We start from the raw sequence: 18,696 nt of genomic DNA on the forward strand, positions 1-18,696 counted from the left end.
AACATAACATATAAAGATATCATGACAGAAGAGGGCAACATAAAAACAAAGATGGAATTAGAGCAACAGGGCAGGAATTTGGAATGGTGGGAATATTTACAGGTTAGAAACAGGTTTAAAAGTGATAAGGCACGTTTCGGGATCTACCCAAACCCTCAGGGGCTAGATAAGATCTTGTTTGGTGGAGACAAAAAAATGTTATCGAAGATCTACCAATTTTTGACCTGCCAAGATACTAATGAAGAGATGGACAAAAGCCTTCTAACAGTATGGGAGAGAAACCTAGGTTATGAAATTGAAATGGGCAAATGGTGGGATCTATGGAGTAAGACCATTAAACTTACAACTTCTACTGCATTCAAAGAAAACATATACAAGATGGCTTATAGGTGGCACTTCCCCCCAACGAGATTAGCTAAGATGTTTCCTGGGTTATCTCCATTGTGTTGGAAATGTGGAAGAAAGGATGGCACATTTTACCATATTTGGTGGTCCTGTACTGAGGCCACGAAATATTGGAAAAGGATTAAAAAATGGTTAAAAGAGGTTACCGGGGCAAACATTGAATGGAGACCTGAGAACCTGTTACTAAGCATCAAACCAGATAACATAAGCAGTTCAATATGGCATTTGAGCCTGCATATAATTGTGGCCGCAAGAATAACCTATGCACAACTTTGGAAATCCACCACTATACCGCCGGAAGATGCTTTAATTAAAAAGATCTACGAATGTGCAGAAATGGACAGAATGACGGGTTGGCTGAGGGACAAAGGAGAAACAGAACATTATCTTAGCTGGAACCTATGGTATATGTGGGCGACTAGGAGAACAGCAGGGACTTAAAATGGGGAAAGTTAACATAGGTACCGTAATAGATCCCTGAATCTTGCAATGAGAAGATGTGGCTTAGAGACCTAATAATGAGGAAAGAAAGAAAAACCAGGCTGTGAATGACTGTCACCGTGGGGGGGGGAGGGGGGGTTGTATGTTTAAAACGGTATTTGTATCTGTATGTTTTACTTTATATTGTTATGTATGATTTGTCTTGCTTATGTCGTTGTATTTATGTCGCTGTATTGTTTTTTCCGTTTTTTTAAAGGTAATAATGTTTAATAAAAATTATATTTAAAAAAAAAAAAAGCAGGATATAAATCAAATAAATATATAATTTACAACGCATTTACCTGTCGCAAAGAACAGCTAGTTTTTTCCACGCACTGAAATTTTGGAACCATAAATTTGTTTTTATAATGTTAAGAGATTAGTCACTTAAACTATAAGAAGCAATGGAATGGAAGACAGAGGGAAGAACTGCAGATAGGGCAACAGTTGGCTAGGATGCAGCTTAAATTGCAGAAGGAATCAACCAACGTCCAAGAAGGGACTAACCCTAACTTCTTAGGCTGCAAAGACAACAGGTGAGAAATGTGCTTTCAAACTTGCAAGATTCTGTTCATGTAACCTTACAGTAAAATAGAGCTAATACTCCTAAATGTGCTTCTTCTCTAGACTACCTCACAAGGTTGATAGGTATGTGGAAAATCCACTTCCATGGCCAGACAATTTCCAAGTACCATGCTTTCCTGAAAATAAGCCCTATCCTGAAAATAAGTACTAGCTTGATTTTTACACATGTGCACAATATACCGTATTTTTCAGAGTATAAGATGCACCAAGATTTTGAAGAGGTAATTTTTTTTAAAAAAAAAAAAGGTTTTGCACTCTGCAGGCCTCCCAAACCCTCTGCATGCCTCGTTCTTTGTGAAAAATGGGGCATGCAGAGAGTTAGAGAAGCCTGCAAAGTGTCCTGGGGGATTGGGGGGGGGGGGCAAAAACAAGGAAAACAATGAGCCGTTTTTCACTCATTTTTGCCCTCCCCAGCCCCAGGAGCACTTTGCAGGCCTCCCAAATTCTCTGCATGGCCATTTTTGCGAAGGGGGCGGGGTTTCAGGAGGCCAAAAATGCTTTATTCAGTGTATAAGATGCACCCAGATTTTCACCCCCTTTTTGGGGGGGAAAGGTGCATCTGAAAAATACGGTAAGCCCTCTCCCGAAATAAGCCCTAGTTAAGACCTCACCCACTCTGTTGCATCTGGTTGCACAAAGTGGGGCGAGGCGCTTGAGTAAAAATCAAGCTAGGATGGGGTGGATCTGCCCCATGTGCCCCATGTCCACTTATTTCAGGACAAAGTGGGAGACAGCCAGGCCTCCCACACCCCGACACCTGCCTTGCCTTGCCGGTTCACTTCTGGGGCCACTTGCCACCATTTGTGCCCATCCCATCCCCAGCCTTCATTTCATGGTCAGAGGCCTTCAGGAAAGGCCTCTTCAGCCAGGTAATGAGCTCCGCATTGATGTGTGTAGTGTGCCCCTGGCCTCCATTTCAACATCAGTGAGGGGTCACCACACGTCAATCTAGAGCTCATATGTCAGCTTCAGAGGCCTTTCCTGGAGGTCTCTGATGGCAAAATGGCAGCCAAGGGGCACTGCACATATCAATCTAGAGTTCATTTCTTGGCTGCAGAGGTCTTTTCCTGAAGGTTTCTGATGGCGAAACATTATTTTCAAAGATGTAGGCAATTTGTGTGCCCTTTCCTTTGTTATCATTTGGTCCATGTTGTTGGACTGTAGGACTATTCCACTGCAAAACTGGGAAGGTTGGGGATGAGAGAGAAAGATAATTGCATTGTGGTTTAGGAAGCAGTTGGAAAGAGCAAGAGGAAATATGTATTAAAATGTGAAAGAGAAGGTGGGTGGGGCCAGAACACCCCAGATAGCATGGGGTGAGAAAAAGAACATAAAATTTGATTACATTAAAAGACGGGGCTTGGAAAAAGGTGGGCTTGACATCACAACAACACGACATGCAATCTTGGGGCTCCAGGATTGCTGTCGATATCTCTGTTGCTGGATGATCCTTTTGGATCTAAACCATTCTGAAGGAATAGTGATAGTGACGGGCATGTCCTGCCGATCTCAGGGGCATCACAAAGCCTCTGATCCAGGAAAAAGCTCTTTTTGCTGGCTACAAGAAAAGCATCACTGAATTTGTTTGAAACCTAGCAAAAGCCTTGGATGTTTTAGTGGTAGTGTTTATAACTTGGAAAAATGGCACTATATGAAGAAGAAAAGGAACTAACATTGCAAAAAATTATGTTAGAAATTCAAAAACTCTTAATAACTACAGAGAGAATTGAAAAGAGTCTTGAATTTATAGATCAAAATACAAAATATCAAAATACAGAAAGTACGGAGGGAAGAGTTGCGAATACTTATAAAACAACGATGAAATTTGAGGACAGAGTTTAAAACATTACAGAGACATATGAAAGTGATAAGAAAATTGTTGACATTGACAACAAATCGAGTGTGGAGGAAAATAAGTGCGGAATACAGAAAGGAGAGATCGATGAACTGAAACTCTATCCCAGATGTCAAAACATAGATGAAGATTTGGGGGGGGGGAATTGGCAGAGTCAATGAGAGTAATTTCAGCAGAAGCACCAGTGATAACAAAAGTCAAGCAGATGAAAGGAACAGATGGAGGGCTTCGAATTCTTTTAAGATATCCAATGAACAACAAGTTGTCAAGAGAAGTCACAATAAAATTTAGTTAAATGTAGTTAAACTTTGAGTATTATGTATGATAAATTAATAATAGCTATAGTCAAATAAATGATCAATAATGATAATAAAGCATTTATATATACTAGATTGATAATATGAATTTTTATATAAACTGTAAGTGAGGATGATGGAGATAATGTTGAAAAGCCTTTTTATAAAAGATAAATAATTCTATATAGAAGAGAAGATAAAGATGTAATATCATTGGATGATGTAATGATAATGTAATGAAATGCCATAATATAAATTTACTTCAAATTTAATATGCCTCATATAAAAAGGATGTAATAATAGCTATGCTTAATGGAAGTTTAACAATTATAATAATTTATATAAATGTATATTAGATTGATGATACTAATAATGGAAAAAACATGGAATTGAAAATTATTAGAGAATGTTATTAATGCTAAAATAGAATGATTTAGAATAGGATACAAAAAATTCTTTATTATTGGATATATAGAAGATGATATAATGAATCATCATAATATAAATGGATACATATTTAGAATACCTTGTTTAAAATGGTGAAACTATAGTGATAATTAAATGAATGAAGTACAATAATAATGTATACAAAGATATTTGACTGACAATAAGTGATTTTTAATAAAGCTGAAGTGATGACTATGGAAAGGACGGAGAAAGATTTTATAACCAATCGACACACTGTATGAAGTTGAAGAGGTTTTTTATGTTATATGTTTTGCGTGTTTATGTTTGTTTGAAAATAAAAATTTTATTAAAAAAAGAAAAGAAAATTAGCTTATGTGAATACCGTTACTATAGCAATAGCAATAGCAGTTAGACTTATATACCGCTTCATAGGGCTTTCAGCCCTCTCTAAGCGGTTTACAGAGTCAGCATATTGCCCCCAACAACAATCTGGGTCCTCATTTTACCCACCTCGGAGGGATGGAAGGCTGAGTCAACCTTGAGCCGGTGAGATTTGAACAGCCGAACTGCAGAACTGCAGTCAGCTGAAGTAGCCTGCAGTGCTGCATTTAACCACTGCGCCACCTCGGCTCTATGATTATTTCTGGTGTTTATTTTTTTTTTCCTTTTCCTGGCTGGATTCAAAATTACAATAGGAACAGCAGATCACTCAATGTTGTAGGCTCTTGAAAAAGGCTGTGCGGTTTTGTTGTTGAGTGTGTTGGCTGATAGACTGAAGTTCCCTTTTCCCAACCATCAAAGAACAACCAGGGGTGTGGCTTTTTCTGGAAAGCTATTCAAGATTCTAGAACAGTGATGGCAAACCTTTTTCTTATGGCATGCCACAATTGTGTGCATGTATGCTATCGTGCGCGCATGCATCCCCATATCAATTCAATCCTTCCTGCCCATCTGAGCATGTGTGTATGACACACACCCCCCCCCAAGAAAGTCTCCGGAGGGCAGAAAATGGCCCCAATGGGTCAATCAGAAGTTCAGAAACAATCCCTTTGCTTGTTTCTGAACTTCCGGGTTGGCTTATTAGGGCTATTTTAAGGCGAAAATGGCTTCCCCCGGCCTTCTGGAAGGCCAAAAATCAGTTGGCATGCACCAGAGCTGATGGCTGGTGTGCCAGCAAATATGGGTCCGCATGCCACCTATGGCACATGTGCCATAGATTCTCCATCATGGTTCTAGAATGTATAGGGAAAAATTTCTAAAAGGTATAATGCAAAAGACCATGCTGTTTTATGGCCATTGTTAAAACTTCTGGCAACAAGAGGAACTCTCACAAATGTCTTGGTTCTGGGGACACAAGCGAATATGTGGAGATGGAAGACAATTCAGGAACTATTCTGGATCCCAGATGCATGAAGGTTAAAAGTATGTCGGGCTCCGAAGGGTTAATGAAAACAGCCAAACACAGAAATGGTTTGAAATGCAGTTTGTAGCCTTCCTTCGGCACGAACTGACCAACAAAGCACTAAGGCAATGAATAAATTGTCAGAGCTGCCCCCACATGCTCCCCACACCTTTTATAGCTACATTGGTAATTAGGATAACCTGCACCTCGCGCATGCACACACCCATCCCCTCGTAACCCAAACCAAACACCACCTGGCAATTAATCGTAGATTGTTGTCAGTCAGTTATCACTAGCTTTGTAGATTTACTCGGCTGTTTGTGTAGGAGTGAAGCCTGGTGAGTCTTGGCAGCTGGCCCGGGTTTCTCCCCTGAATGGCAGCGCCGGAGCTGACAAAGCCTTTTGAAGAAGGAGAGAAATTGGTAATGAGCACAGGTCAATCAATCAATGCAATAGATTTCTTCTTGACCCCCTCCCCCCCCCCACAGATAAGTTAGACTACAGTCGCAGGGATGGGCTGCTGGGGGTTTGCAGGGGTTCGGGAGAACCTCTAGGTCAGATTCTGTGCAGTTTTGAGAACCCTGAAATCCCACTCTTGGCTGGCCACATCCGCCCCACCCCACCCCGCCCCATCCCTCCCAGGAATCCTCACACATCCCATTTTGGTTGCAGGTAAATGCAGGGCGCATGTGGAGGCCTGGGGAGGGCAAAAAACGGGCCTACCAGAAGAGGGCCCTTTTTGCCCTCCGGAGGCTCAATGAAAATCTCTGGAGCCCGGGGAGGGCAAAAATGCCCCCCATGGTGCAGTAGACCAACTAGGCCAGGCCCACCATGGCCACACCAACCCAGAAATTGGTCAGAGAACTCCTTGCTAAAATTTTTGAAGCCCACCCCTGCTGTAGTACCCCTCTTGGTAGCATCCTCTTTTGAAAATAAGAAAGCCTCATTGATTAAATTTGTCCTGAATTTTTATTTTGTGGAATGTCATTAATATATGAGATTGGGTTGCTGTTTTGCAATTCCCCAAAACTGAGGTTTGTCAATCCTCGGCCAGCTATTCAATTGGCTATTCCTCAAAGCCTCGGTGAGAATAAATGCTTCCTTTCAACCCTGCCCATCTTCAAAAGCTGCTTGAAAGAGTTGCAGATCTAAGCTTGGTCAAAGTTGTTCTTTGGCTCTTTGTCATTTTCACTGGAACGTTTCTCACCTCCTACCGGCTCGCTTGTGAAACTTATCAAGATGAACAAGTATCTTCTCCTCGGTTTTTCTATTCTGATCTTCTGCACAGTTGGTAAGTGCCAAGATTAAAAAAAAAAATAGAAGAAGAAGAAAAAGAGAAAGATAACTATTCTGCTAGAGAAAAGGATTTGACAACCAGTAATCCACCAGCTGTTCTGGAGTATAACTACCAGATGATCTGATCTTCTAGGACTGTGATGATGAAACTATGACATGCGTGTCCAAAGTGGCATGCGAAGCCATGTTGCCTGACACATGCGGCCTTGCCTGTTTGTCTTCCAGGTTTCTGGTCCACATGCGTGTGTGATGATCAGCTGACCTCCCCTTGCATGGCAGTGCCAAAAAACAATGTGTGCATGCACGCCTGCCAGCTGATTGTCAGGTGTGCAGGCGCACCAGCTTTTCCAAAGCGTGGCCCCGATGAGCACATGCAGGTGTGATGTTTCTGCACAATTTTTTCAGCACTTGGTGCCAAAAAGGTTCACCATCACTGTTCTAGGAATTGCAATCCATAACAGCTGGAAGCAATCAGATGGTTTATTAGATTAAGTATTTCAACATTGGGGGAGGGGGAATTGTTTCTAATACTTTGCTTTATCTGTATTTTATCTGTCCCACTTGAATCTATCTAACAACAGTTTTAGGCTGTGAAGGACTCAGAATTGCAAAACCAATCAATATTTTTTTCTGAAAAAAACACCACTATCTTCTCTGTAGGGTTCCTGTGCACCAATTTTGTTAGATAAATCCAATGAAAATATAGCCTGTTTGGGCAGGATGGTAATAGCATGGAGTAAATTAACGTAGTTGCCACTGGTGGGATTCCACAATATTTTAGATTGAATCAGACCATTAGTTGAAGGGAAGAAAGATTGATGTGGTAAACATAAAAAGTCCCCAGGGTTAAATTCAATTTCTGATTATTTATATAGATACGTCTTTCTTGGCAAGGATGTGAAAGGGATTTTCCCCTGCCTCTTGCAAGTTTTTCACAGTTCAATCTAGTATATAGCCTGGGATTTTCCTAATTTCCTATCCAAGAACTAAATATAGACAATCCTGCTGGAGTACCTATATTTTTGTTTCACTTAATTTTTAGCTTAGAAAAGTGTTATCATTAGATGCCTTATACCCAAATCAAGGAGCCACATATTTTTTTCCCTTTATTTAAAAAAAAATATCTAGAAATAGTTTGCAGTTTATGCATGTGGATTAGTTTATGCAGACTATTTAGGAAAGCAAAATCAGATTATGCCATCGGAGTGAGAGAATAATTGTTGATGAGTATATACTATATGGGGTTTTATGTATCCTTACCAGAACCATATTTTGCTAATGGGTTACATTTCTGGATTGTATTGTTTGCTCTTATTCTAACATATTCTTAGAATAAGTTATTTGAATCCTGTTAGCCCATAGTAGAATTATAAGATACTCAAAGTTGGTAAATGATTGAAGTGGCATATAAGCCTAGTAGAATGGATGGATGGATGGATGGATGGATGGATGGATGGATGGATGGATGGATGGATGGATGAATGAATGAATGAATGAATGAATGAATGAATGAATGAATGAATGAATGAATGAATTGCAGGAGAATTGAGCTATACTTTGCAGTGCTCACTAATTAAGAAGTAAATCTCACAGTATACAGTCACAGCTGCGGATAGATTTGGTTGTCCCAAATGTGCTTTTTCAGGAGGCAACTGGGCTTTCTTGTTTTTTCTTTTGAAGATGTTTCGCTTCTCATCCAAGAAGCTTCTTCAGCTCTGGCAGGATGGAAGGGAATGGGAGGATTTATATTCCTTGCAGACAGCTGGACATTTGCATCCTTTTAGAGCAGTGGTTCTCAACCTTTCCAATGCCGCGACCCTTTAATACAGTTCCTCATGTTGTGGTGACCCCCAACCATAAAATTGGTGTCTCGGTTCCTAAGACCATCGAAAATATGTGTTTTCCGATGGTCTTAGGCAACTCCTGTGAAAGGGTCGTTCGACCCCCAAAGGGGTCCCGACCCACAGGTTGAGAACCACTGTTTTAGAGGGTCCTTGAAGTACTTGGAGGTTTATCTGTGTCCTCAGGGTAACCTGAGTAATCCTCCTGGTTCCTGCAATTTTTTTTTCTCTCTCTCTCTGGAAATCTATTCCTACTCCCATACTATTCAAAGGGTGTTCGTCCCAAGTTGTATAGATAAAAATCTGTAGAGATTCTCAGTCATCCATGTCATGGTTGTCTCAAAGGTGCTTCTTGGGTGAGAAGTGAAATATTTTCAAAAGCAAAAAACAAGGAAGTCCAGTTGCTTCCTGAAAAAAAAGCACCTTTGGCACAACCATGACCTGGATGACCGAGAACCTCTACAGACAGCTAGATTTGGTGTTCCCGAAATGCATGCTATGAAAGAGCTTGTTTATTTCAAATCATCATTATCAAATTGTTAAAAAAAAATAGTCAGAGTTAAGACAGTGGACCTCACCCCTTTGGAGTTGGGTGGCAAACAAATGAAACAATTATGATTATTATACAAACTAGCCTAAACTTAATTACGTAAATAGAGCTTATATGCTTGCCCAATGCATTTCATCATGCTCTTTGCCTTCATTAAAAAAAAAACCAACGCAATTTTGACAGCAATTTTTGGACAGGTTTTAGGGACTACTCCCAAGTATTTTGGTATCCATATTCAACTGTCCATTCCTTTGTTCAGATATCCAGCTGAAAAAGAGGATAGTTTAGCAGCTATGTAGAAGACAGAAACTCAAGAGAAAGTCTTGCCACTTAATTTACACTTGCAAAAATTTCAGAATGCCGATGGAAATCCCTCCTCTTCCATTTGGCTATGTTGGTCATTGGTTCCTCTTTTCAGTTTAATATATCTGCTAAGGATATTAAAGAAACTCAACCAAAGTTTCATTGGGAGCATATTTAATTGTTTGCTTACTTCTTCACTTTATTTCTTTACTTTTGGTATTATATTTCTATGCTACTCCCTGGAAAAACTGGCTAACAATCTCTTGATTGCAATGTTTTAGGGAGATTCTCAGTCATACAAGACATGGTTGTCCCAAAGGTGCTTTTTCAAGAGGCAACTGGATTATTATTATTATTATTATTGAAGACGTTTCACTTCTCATCCAAGAAGTTTCTTCAACTCTGACTGGATGGTGGGGAATGGATGGATTTATACTTCTTGAGGCCAACGGCTCTCTAAAAGAATGCAAATGTCCAGCTGTCTGCAAGGAGTATAAATCCTTCCATTCTGCACCATCCAGTCAGAAGAGAGGAAGCTTCTTGGATGAGAAGCGAAACGTCTTCAAAGGAAAAACAAGAGTCCGGTTGCCTCGGGGGAAAAAAGCACCTTTGGGATATCGGTTGCGATGCAGAAAGAAGCAATAAATGGAATTTGCTATTGACTGTCCTTTTCTTTTTCAAAATTAGGATGGATCTATGAACAGGTAAAAACTAAGTCCAATCTCTTATGGACATTCTTTGGGGGAGGGAGGAAAAATGAACTTGAGATTTATAGATTTGATTATTGGAAAGTGTACATAATGAAAAGAAGATAATTATTATGCAATGTTAGAGAGAGAAGGTAAAATAGGCATTTCAACATGACCAGTCACTTGGCAACTTTTCATAGTTATGATAGACCTAGCTTCCCCCCACCCACCCCCCATGTTTTATTTGTTTTATTTATATAACATTCAGTGTGTGTATTCTGGGTACAGTTATGTTTAAATAATCATATTATACATCTTTCATGTTATAATTCCTCGCCATCGTATTAATAATATAATAACATTAATACATAACATTTGACATCATCTTCTGGAACAACTCTCTTCTTTACCATTTTCTCCAATTATATGTCCTCCTTTCTAACTTCTATTATCTAACCATTGAGAGAATATGTCCCATATCAAAAAATATTCAGTTTCTTCTTTATCCTTTATAGCAAGTGTTAGGCTGTTCATTTCTGCGCATTCTAATATTTCCATACGATTGACCTGCCTTGGGGCTACTTATGATCCAGATTCAGAGTTTCTATGCTCACCCTGCCCTGCAGTCACATGATTAAACTTTGGACACTTAGTAATATGGCTGGATTTACAGCTATTTACAGCTCCTGTAAAAGGGCTCAGTGGCTAAGACGCTGAGCTTGTCAATCAGAAAAGTCGGCAGTTCAGCTGTTCGACTCCCTAGTACTGCATAACGAAGTGAGCTCCCATTACTTGTCCCAGCTTCTACCAACCAAGCAGTTCGAAAGCATGTAAAAATGCAAGTAGAAAAAATAGGAACCACTTTTGGTGGGAAGGTAAAGGGATTCCGTGCACCTTCAGCATTTAGTCATGCCGGCCACATGACCACGGAGATGTCTTCGGACAGCGCTGGCTCTTCAGCTTAGAAATGGAGATGAGCACTGCCCCCTAGAGTTGGGAATGACTAGCACATATGTGCGAGGGGAACCTTTACCTTTATAAATAGGTAAAAACTAAATCCAATCTCTTATAGATTTGTTCTTTTTTTTAAAAAAACGATCTTGTGATTTTTAGATTTGGATTTATCGATTAAAGTGTAAATAATGGAAAGGCGAAAATTAGGATGTAAACTTAGAGAGAGAAGGTAAAATAGGCATTTCAATAGGCCACTTGGCAACTTTTCATAGTTACTATGGATCTGCCTTGGGGCTACTTATGACCTAGATTCAGAGTTTCTATGCTCACCAGTCATATGACTAAACTTTGGACACTTAGTAGTATGTCTGGATTTACAGACATTTACAGCTCCTGTGGTCATCTGACCATATATTGGAACGATTTTGCTGGAAAAACCACCTCCTAGTGAACCAGGATGGAAACCAGCAGTGACTCAGTCAAGGTACCTGATTTTTCACCTTACAGTTTCCACTCATATTTGGCAAGCTTAGGATTCTCATGTACCACCACAGCGTGATAGAAAACAACCACTCCCCAAAAAAACTTGGGTGGAGAAAAGACAGTGCCTTATTTTCCTTGCTGGGTTTTAATAACTTAATCTTCCCTTAATGGGAAGTGAAGCTGGACCACGCCTTTGGCATCCCCAGTACTTGTTTTCAGATTTTTTTTCCCCCTCCCAATTGGCCACAGTCTATCTGATAATAATGTTCTGGGCTCCGTTCCAGCTTTCTCTTCTTTCCAACGTATGCTGCTCCCAGCATGATTCACCTGCCAGCCTTCTCAAGGTTCATGCAGGGATTTCATATGTGTGAGAGTAATATTTTTTGGGGGTGGTGGAGACTGATGTATATTACAGGCTGTTGGCGTTTATCACTCTGGGTCAAACCATCTGTAAAAGAGGAATAAAATAAACCCGTCATAACTTCATGCACATGAATTGGAGTAGGCATTTAAAAAAAAAACAATTGCCAATTTTTAAGGTGGCATATTGGTTGGAATGCAGTATTGAAGGCAAACCCTGCCCATAGCCTAGAGTTCAATCCTGAACAGGCTCGAGGTGGACTCAGCCTTCCATCCTTTCAGGTTCAGTAAAATAAGGACCCAAATTATTGGGGGCAATAGGATGACTCTGTAAACTGCTTAAAGAGGGGCTGTAAAGCACTGTGAAGCAGTATATAAGTGTAAGTGCTATTCCTATTAACTGTATTTTTAATGTACTGTATTTTTTGCAGTATAAGACATACCTTTTTACCTCAAAAAAGGGGCTGAAAATCTGGATGCGTCTTATACACTGATTGCAGCATTTCTTGCCTCCCAAAACCCCATCCCCTTTTCAAAAATGGCCATCCAAGGCCCATAGAAGGCTTTCGGAGAGCTCCTGGAGACTGGGGAAGGCAGAAATGTGTGAAAAATGGACTGGTTTTTGCTCAATTTTGCCTCCTCAGCCCCCAGGAGTACTCTATAAGCAGGGGTGGGTTTCAGGCGGTTCGTGACGGTTCCTGCGAACCGGTTGGTCGGCTAACCCGGAAGTAAGTAACTTCCGGGAACGCCGAAGGATCCACCTGCCCGCCCGCGTTTCTTATCTGGTTTTGACGAGTTCTGCGCTTCCACGCATGTGCAGAACACATACAGCGCCTGCGCAATCCTCCAGGAGCAGCTGGAGCATCGCACAGGCGCTAGTACACATGCATGCACTACGCGCGTGCACGAGGACGCCACCGGCCCCGTTCCAACCGAACCGGTTGGAACGGGGCGAGAAACCCACCCCTTTCTATAAGCTTCCTAAGGCTATTCATGCCTTTTGGGGGGGGGGGACGGGCTGTTTTTGAGCGGTTTGCAGAGTGCAAAACCTTTTTTTAAATTTGCCTCTTCAAAACCTTGGCATATAAACCTGCGTCTTATACTCCCGTGCATCTTATACTCTGAAAAATATGATAGTTCCATATTATGCTGGATAGGTGTATCCCGATGCCCAGTAACTCTATTAAGCAGTACCACTATGGACCAGTAGGTGGCAGCCAGAGCACTCTTAGATACATGGCAACTATGACAAGCTGCCTACCCAGCTGTTCCCACTCCTCTGTTCAAACTGAACTAATCTCTCTCTTTTGGTTTCTCTCTTCGCAGGTCAAGGTCTTATATGCAATGTTTGCAAGTTTAAAGTTGGCAATGTTTGTATTAGTTCTGATGATCCCTGTCGAACGAAAGAAGGCGAGCAGTGTGAGACGACCAGAGTTTATAGAGGTACAATTTGAGACACAGAGAGAGAAGGGCGAGGGAGGGAGGGGGGGAGAGAGAGAGATAGATTTTGAGCATTGGGAGCCATCAAGAAACGTCAAGACCCATCTTTTATCAAGGGCTTCTGGGGGACATTTCCAACCTCTTTGTAGCAGTCAAAGGTCTTAGTGCAGGAGTGGCAAACTCAATTTCATTGAGGGCCGCATTAGGGTTTTGTTTGACCTCGGGGGGGGGGGCATGGCCAGAGTGGTCATGGCCAGATCAACGTGACTCATGTCAGGGGCACCTCTGGTGACCTGAGCACTCCGCCAGCTAAAACAGGCCCCTGCACTCCATTTTTGGCTGCAATGGCCTCTTGCAACCCTCTGCCAGCAAAAACGGAGCTCAGGAGGCGGGGGGGGGGTACATGGGGGCCTCCCAAGCTCCATTTTCATTGGCAGAAGCTCCATGGGCTGGTCTTTTGTCGTTTCCATGGCAGCCCCGCAGACCAGATCTAAGCTCCCCGGTGGCCGAATCTGTCCCCTGGGCCTTGAGTTTGACACCCCTGTCTTAGTGGATAGGATGATATTACAAATTAAGTGGCCATATCACCCATACATAGATAGGCAAGAGGAAAATTTGTTTGTTTGTTTGTTTAAATGATGAAATCTATTGTTGGATCCCACTACTTTTATCAAGGGTTCCTTGCCTAAAAAGGCAGGAAGTTGAACTGATCACATCAAAACTGTACTGACAAGCATATTCACTGTTGTCATCCTGGTTGGAGAAGATCTGAAGAAGACTGGAGGCTGCTAATGATTTCTCATCTTTTCATTAGAAATATGACCAAGGATCAAAGATTATTTTAGAGCAGAATTCTTATGCTTTGGGCAAAGTTCGAGGGAGAACATCAATAATGTTGGAAAGACAAATCTGGGTTGAACTGGGTCAGTTGGAAGTAAAGCAGGGAGTTAACCTAAATGCATATATTTACATCTCTAGTTTTATATAAAAGAAGAGTATATTTCGATTCATTTATATAAACAGCGTTCACAATTTTGGGGGTTAAATAGGAGCTACCCGATTCTCTTTAAAAACCTCCTTGTGCTAACACCATGGTTTGGGCTTATAGTAACCTATAAGTTGTTTATTGCCCATCCCTGTTTCAGGGGAATACTTGAAATCTCTCAGTAGCCCAGTTCCTCAACTACATTGAGACTGAAGTATGGAGTGGAAATAAAATGATAGACAGATGTATAAATAAAGTAAAGGAGATTCAGTTCCTGAGGACTACCTGGGCACAAGGATGCCGTCATCTTGGCAACAATAAGAAAATGATCAATGTTTTCTTTGAGGATGTCCCAAAGATGCTTTTTCAAAAGGCAAATGAATTTTGTTTTTTAATGAAAACCAACAAACTCCAACTGCCTTTTGTAAAAGCACCCTTGGAACAACCATGACCTGGATGACTAAGGATCTCCATAGACATTCTTTAAGGATGCTTGTCACCTTCCTGGGATTGCCTACAGCCTTGAGAATCCTTGATACTATAGCACAGGGGTGTCAAACTCAAGGCTCAGGGACTGGATAAGGCCTGCTGGATGCTTAGATCTGGCCTGCAAGGCTGACCTGGAAACAGCAAACTGGACCACACTGCCTCTGCCAGCAAAAACGCAGCCTAGGGAGGCCATGCAAAGCCCACCGAAACTCTGTTTTTGCCTGCAACAGCCTCCTGCATCCCTCTGCTAGCAAAAACGGAGGCCCAGGGAGGCCATGTGCTCCATTTTTACTGGCAGAGGGCTGCAAGAGACAATCGTGGTGGAAAACGATGTTGTGCTGGCCACACCCATCCTGGTCATGCCCTTGACTACTACCCCTGGCCCCATGAGATCAAACACAACCCTGATACAGCCCTCAATGAAATCGAGTTTGACACCCCTGCTGTAGCATCTAAACCAGAGGTGGTATTCACCCAGTTCTGACAGGTTCTGGAGAACCAGTTGTGGAAATTTTGAGTAGTTTAGAGAACCGGCAAATAGGCTGGCCCCGCCCCCACTGCCTCCCAACCTCCTAGCTGATCTTCTTTTATTGTCCTGAACAGGAGGAAGGAGCTGGAAAGCAGGTTAATGGGGTGAGGAGGGAATGGGTATTTTGCAGTAACCTTCCCCTGCCACTCCCACAAAGCCATGCCCACAAAGCCACGCCCACAGAACTGGCAGTAAAACCTTTGAATCCCACTACTGATTTAAACTCTAGCCAGACTCAATCCTGCTTAGCTTTTGAATCCAGTTAAACTCACGCAAGAGGTGCCATTTGGTAAAACCACCCATAAGTAAAGCAGATCTCAAAAGCTTCAGTTTTCAAAAGGTGTCTTCTCACATAGGTTCCTCAAGATGGCGCAAAGGTCCTAGCTTTTAACATTCGCTTTCCTCGCTTCTTCTCCCACCAGGCTCTCTAAAGCTTTTCACGAAGCACGACTGCAGCAAAATGATAGAGCTCTGCAACAAGACCGAACAGAGGGATGATGTTTTTGACCTGAATTACAATCGCACTTGCTGTACGTTTGACTTATGCAATGGGGGAGTGGTCGGCCAACCTAGCTTCACCCTCTTTACTGGCCTCAGCTTGGCACTTGGTTGGTGGCTCACACGTTAACTTATAAATCAATCAAAACGACAACAACAACAACAATAGCGGAAGGCTATGCTCTTCTCATCCTGTTGCAACCCTAGAACCCCAGTCTCTCACACACTCATGCCCAAAGAGATGAATTCAGAAACCCGGCAATGGCCTTCCCTCACCATCTTAATGTTGATTCTACTGTTGTCAGGAAAATTTTGTGTGGTGCATTTTCTTGTTCATTAACAATTTGATGAACGTGTAAAATTAGCCAAGTGAGATGTGTTAAGCAAACCCATGTTTACAACAGAGTTTCCCTCCCTCCAGTAATCTTTCAGCAAGGCATCTTGGACCTGGACCTGGATTTAACTGAGTAGCTCTGAATGACGGCTTATCAAGCAGACACTATCCTTGTTGGTTTGCTTTTGGTTTTTTCCTATCTATAATGAGAAAATTTCAGATAGACATGGAGTGTTTAATGTTTTTAATGAAAAAAAAAGTACCAATAAAACATATATTTGAAAGAGAAGACTTGGCCAACTCTCAGTAGACCATAAAACCACGGGCTATGTTTCTTGTTTGTTTGTTATTTAACAAATGTTTGGTTTGGTAAGTTGAAAGGACTGACAGCCTTGGCTAGTATCAATAAAAATGAGTGTTTCATATTTGTACATGTTGTTTTAATCCGGGCAAGTTTTCAAAATCCAACCATTGCCTGAAGATCACCCCCTCTACTCAACTAGATAGTGAAAGCAAACCCAAGGGGGTTAAACGTGAATAATTATGGATTCTGTGTATTCAGCTTTAGGGCACCAGAAACCAGCTTGGTGGACTAAGGGTTGGGGATCCATGCTCTACGTCAGGGGTTTCAAACTCAATTTCATTGAGGGTCGCATCAGGATTGTGTTTGACCTTGGGGAGCTGGGGTGGGCATGGCCAGCTCGATATCACTCGTGTTGGTGGCTTGAGTGCTCTGCCAGTGAAAATGGCTTCCCAGCTTCGATTTTGGCTGCGGCAGCCTCCTGCAACCCTCTGCCAGTGAAAACAGAGCTTGGGAGGGCCATTTTTGCTGGCAGAGGCACCGTGGTCTGGCTCTTCACTGTTCAGGGCGGCCCTGTGGGTCAGATCAAAGCACGCCGTGAGCTGGATCCGGCCCCTGGGCCTTGAGTTTGACACCCCTGGTCTATGTACTTACCCTGTGCATATGTGCCACAGAAATAAATATGGATCAGTTTTCATTTAATCCTTAACTTTTCTTCCATCTACAAAGTCTCTCGTTCCCTCCATAGCGAATTGTAAATCCCTCAGAACAGGGACCTGTCATCTTGACAGAATACAATGGATCCTCAAGAAGATAAGAGCAAGGTTAAAGGTAACTAATATACTGAATACTACCTGCATTTTTTCAGGTATATTCTGAACATTCATGTACAAGGGAGGCTGTAAAGAGCATAGAGATATCTGGTCCATTTGTAGGATCGTCTCACTGCCCAAAATTGTTACAATTAGCTATGAGGGAAGGGATTATTAATTGTATGAGGGGTCCTTGGTGCTCTCTGAGCTTGTTTGTTTTCTGGCAAATGTTTCATTACCCAAACATCAGAGCACTGATTATATTACCTAGTTTGTGGAAGAAAACGTCTACAAGAAAACAACCAAGCTCAGAGTGTACCAACGTCGACCCTTTGTTTCAGCCCTGATGAAAAGGAGAATACAAATATTCTCTTTTGTTAGTATTAAGTTTATTTATTACTTTATTTATTAATCAATTTTTTAATGGCCACCTATCTCACAGAAAAGTTATGAAGACCTTTGGGTTTTTGTTTTTTTTAAAAAATAACATGTAGTTTGTGATCCCATGCAGGTTTATCAGAGGTATGTATGTGTGAGTGTGCACAAGTCTGTGTCTTCAATGTTGATTCCAACAACTTCCTGATAAATCACCCATGTTTTTAAAGTGTTTGGAATTGCCTTCTTTTTACACACAGAGAGAAATTTATCCTTAAATTTACCATTCAATCTATATAGAAACAAACTGAGTCTCACTTAAAAACTAAAATTGTCAACAATTGAGAATGAGTACATATCTTGAATCTACCCCTTAACATCAGGAAGATAATTGCTTTTTGTTATCTTGTTTATTGATTATTCTCTTTGCAGAACTCTGTGTGGTGTAGTGGCCTAGTGGTGAAGACACTCACCTCACATTCAGAAGGTTGAGAGTTCAATCCTAGGCAGCTGTTTCTCTACCAGAGTGCAGAGAATCTGCTGTGAACTCCATGTGGCATCAGGAAGGGTGTCCAGTTAGTAAACTCACCGCTCTACTCAGTTGTCCTGAACCCACCATGAAGCAAGGAATTACAGAGTCATAAGAAGAAAAAAAGATTATTTGCTGAACTCCTAGTTTGATGAAGTCAATGCTCTTCATAACATGAGAAAAATATCTAATCATATTAATGCTATCCCCCCTCTCCCATTCAGAATTATATAACAGATGCTCTAATTTAAATCAAAATCAAGCTGTGGCTGGACAAGACTATATAAAAAGAGTCCTCATATCTCCTAGAATTTGAACATTAAAAAAAACCTCATATCCATCTTTTTAAACACATTCCTGGGAAAGTCCAATAAACATCAAATAATATTTTCTGATGAATGAATTTTGTACTTACATCATAAGAAGTATATTTTACATTTCTTAAGATTTGGATCCAGTGATTTCCCAGATGGGCTATTCTAGTTCCTCATTCCATA

The 18,696-nt window shown here is 41.3% G+C and overlaps 1 protein-coding gene across 1 annotated transcript; it reads left to right on the forward strand.

Annotated features, from left to right (window-relative positions):
• The first annotated feature begins 6,670 nt into the window (after positions 1 to 6,670).
• LY6G6C (lymphocyte antigen 6 family member G6C) lies at positions 6,671 to 16,336 on the forward strand. The gene is made up of 3 exons (XM_087707776.1): positions 6,671 to 6,728; positions 13,240 to 13,350; positions 15,773 to 16,336. The coding sequence occupies exons 1-3, from the start codon at positions 6,671 to 6,673 to the stop codon at positions 15,976 to 15,978; spliced, it is 375 nt and encodes a 124-aa protein (XP_087563902.1). The 3' UTR covers positions 15,979 to 16,336.
• Positions 16,337 to 18,696: the final 2,360 nt, after the last annotated feature.

Source organism: Thamnophis sirtalis, unplaced genomic scaffold (assembly GCF_051295495.1).
Source record: "Thamnophis sirtalis isolate CommonGarterSnake01/CBP01778 unplaced genomic scaffold, rThaSir2_p1.2 scaffold_3, whole genome shotgun sequence".
Classification (NCBI taxonomy): Eukaryota; Metazoa; Chordata; class Lepidosauria; order Squamata; family Natricidae; genus Thamnophis; species Thamnophis sirtalis.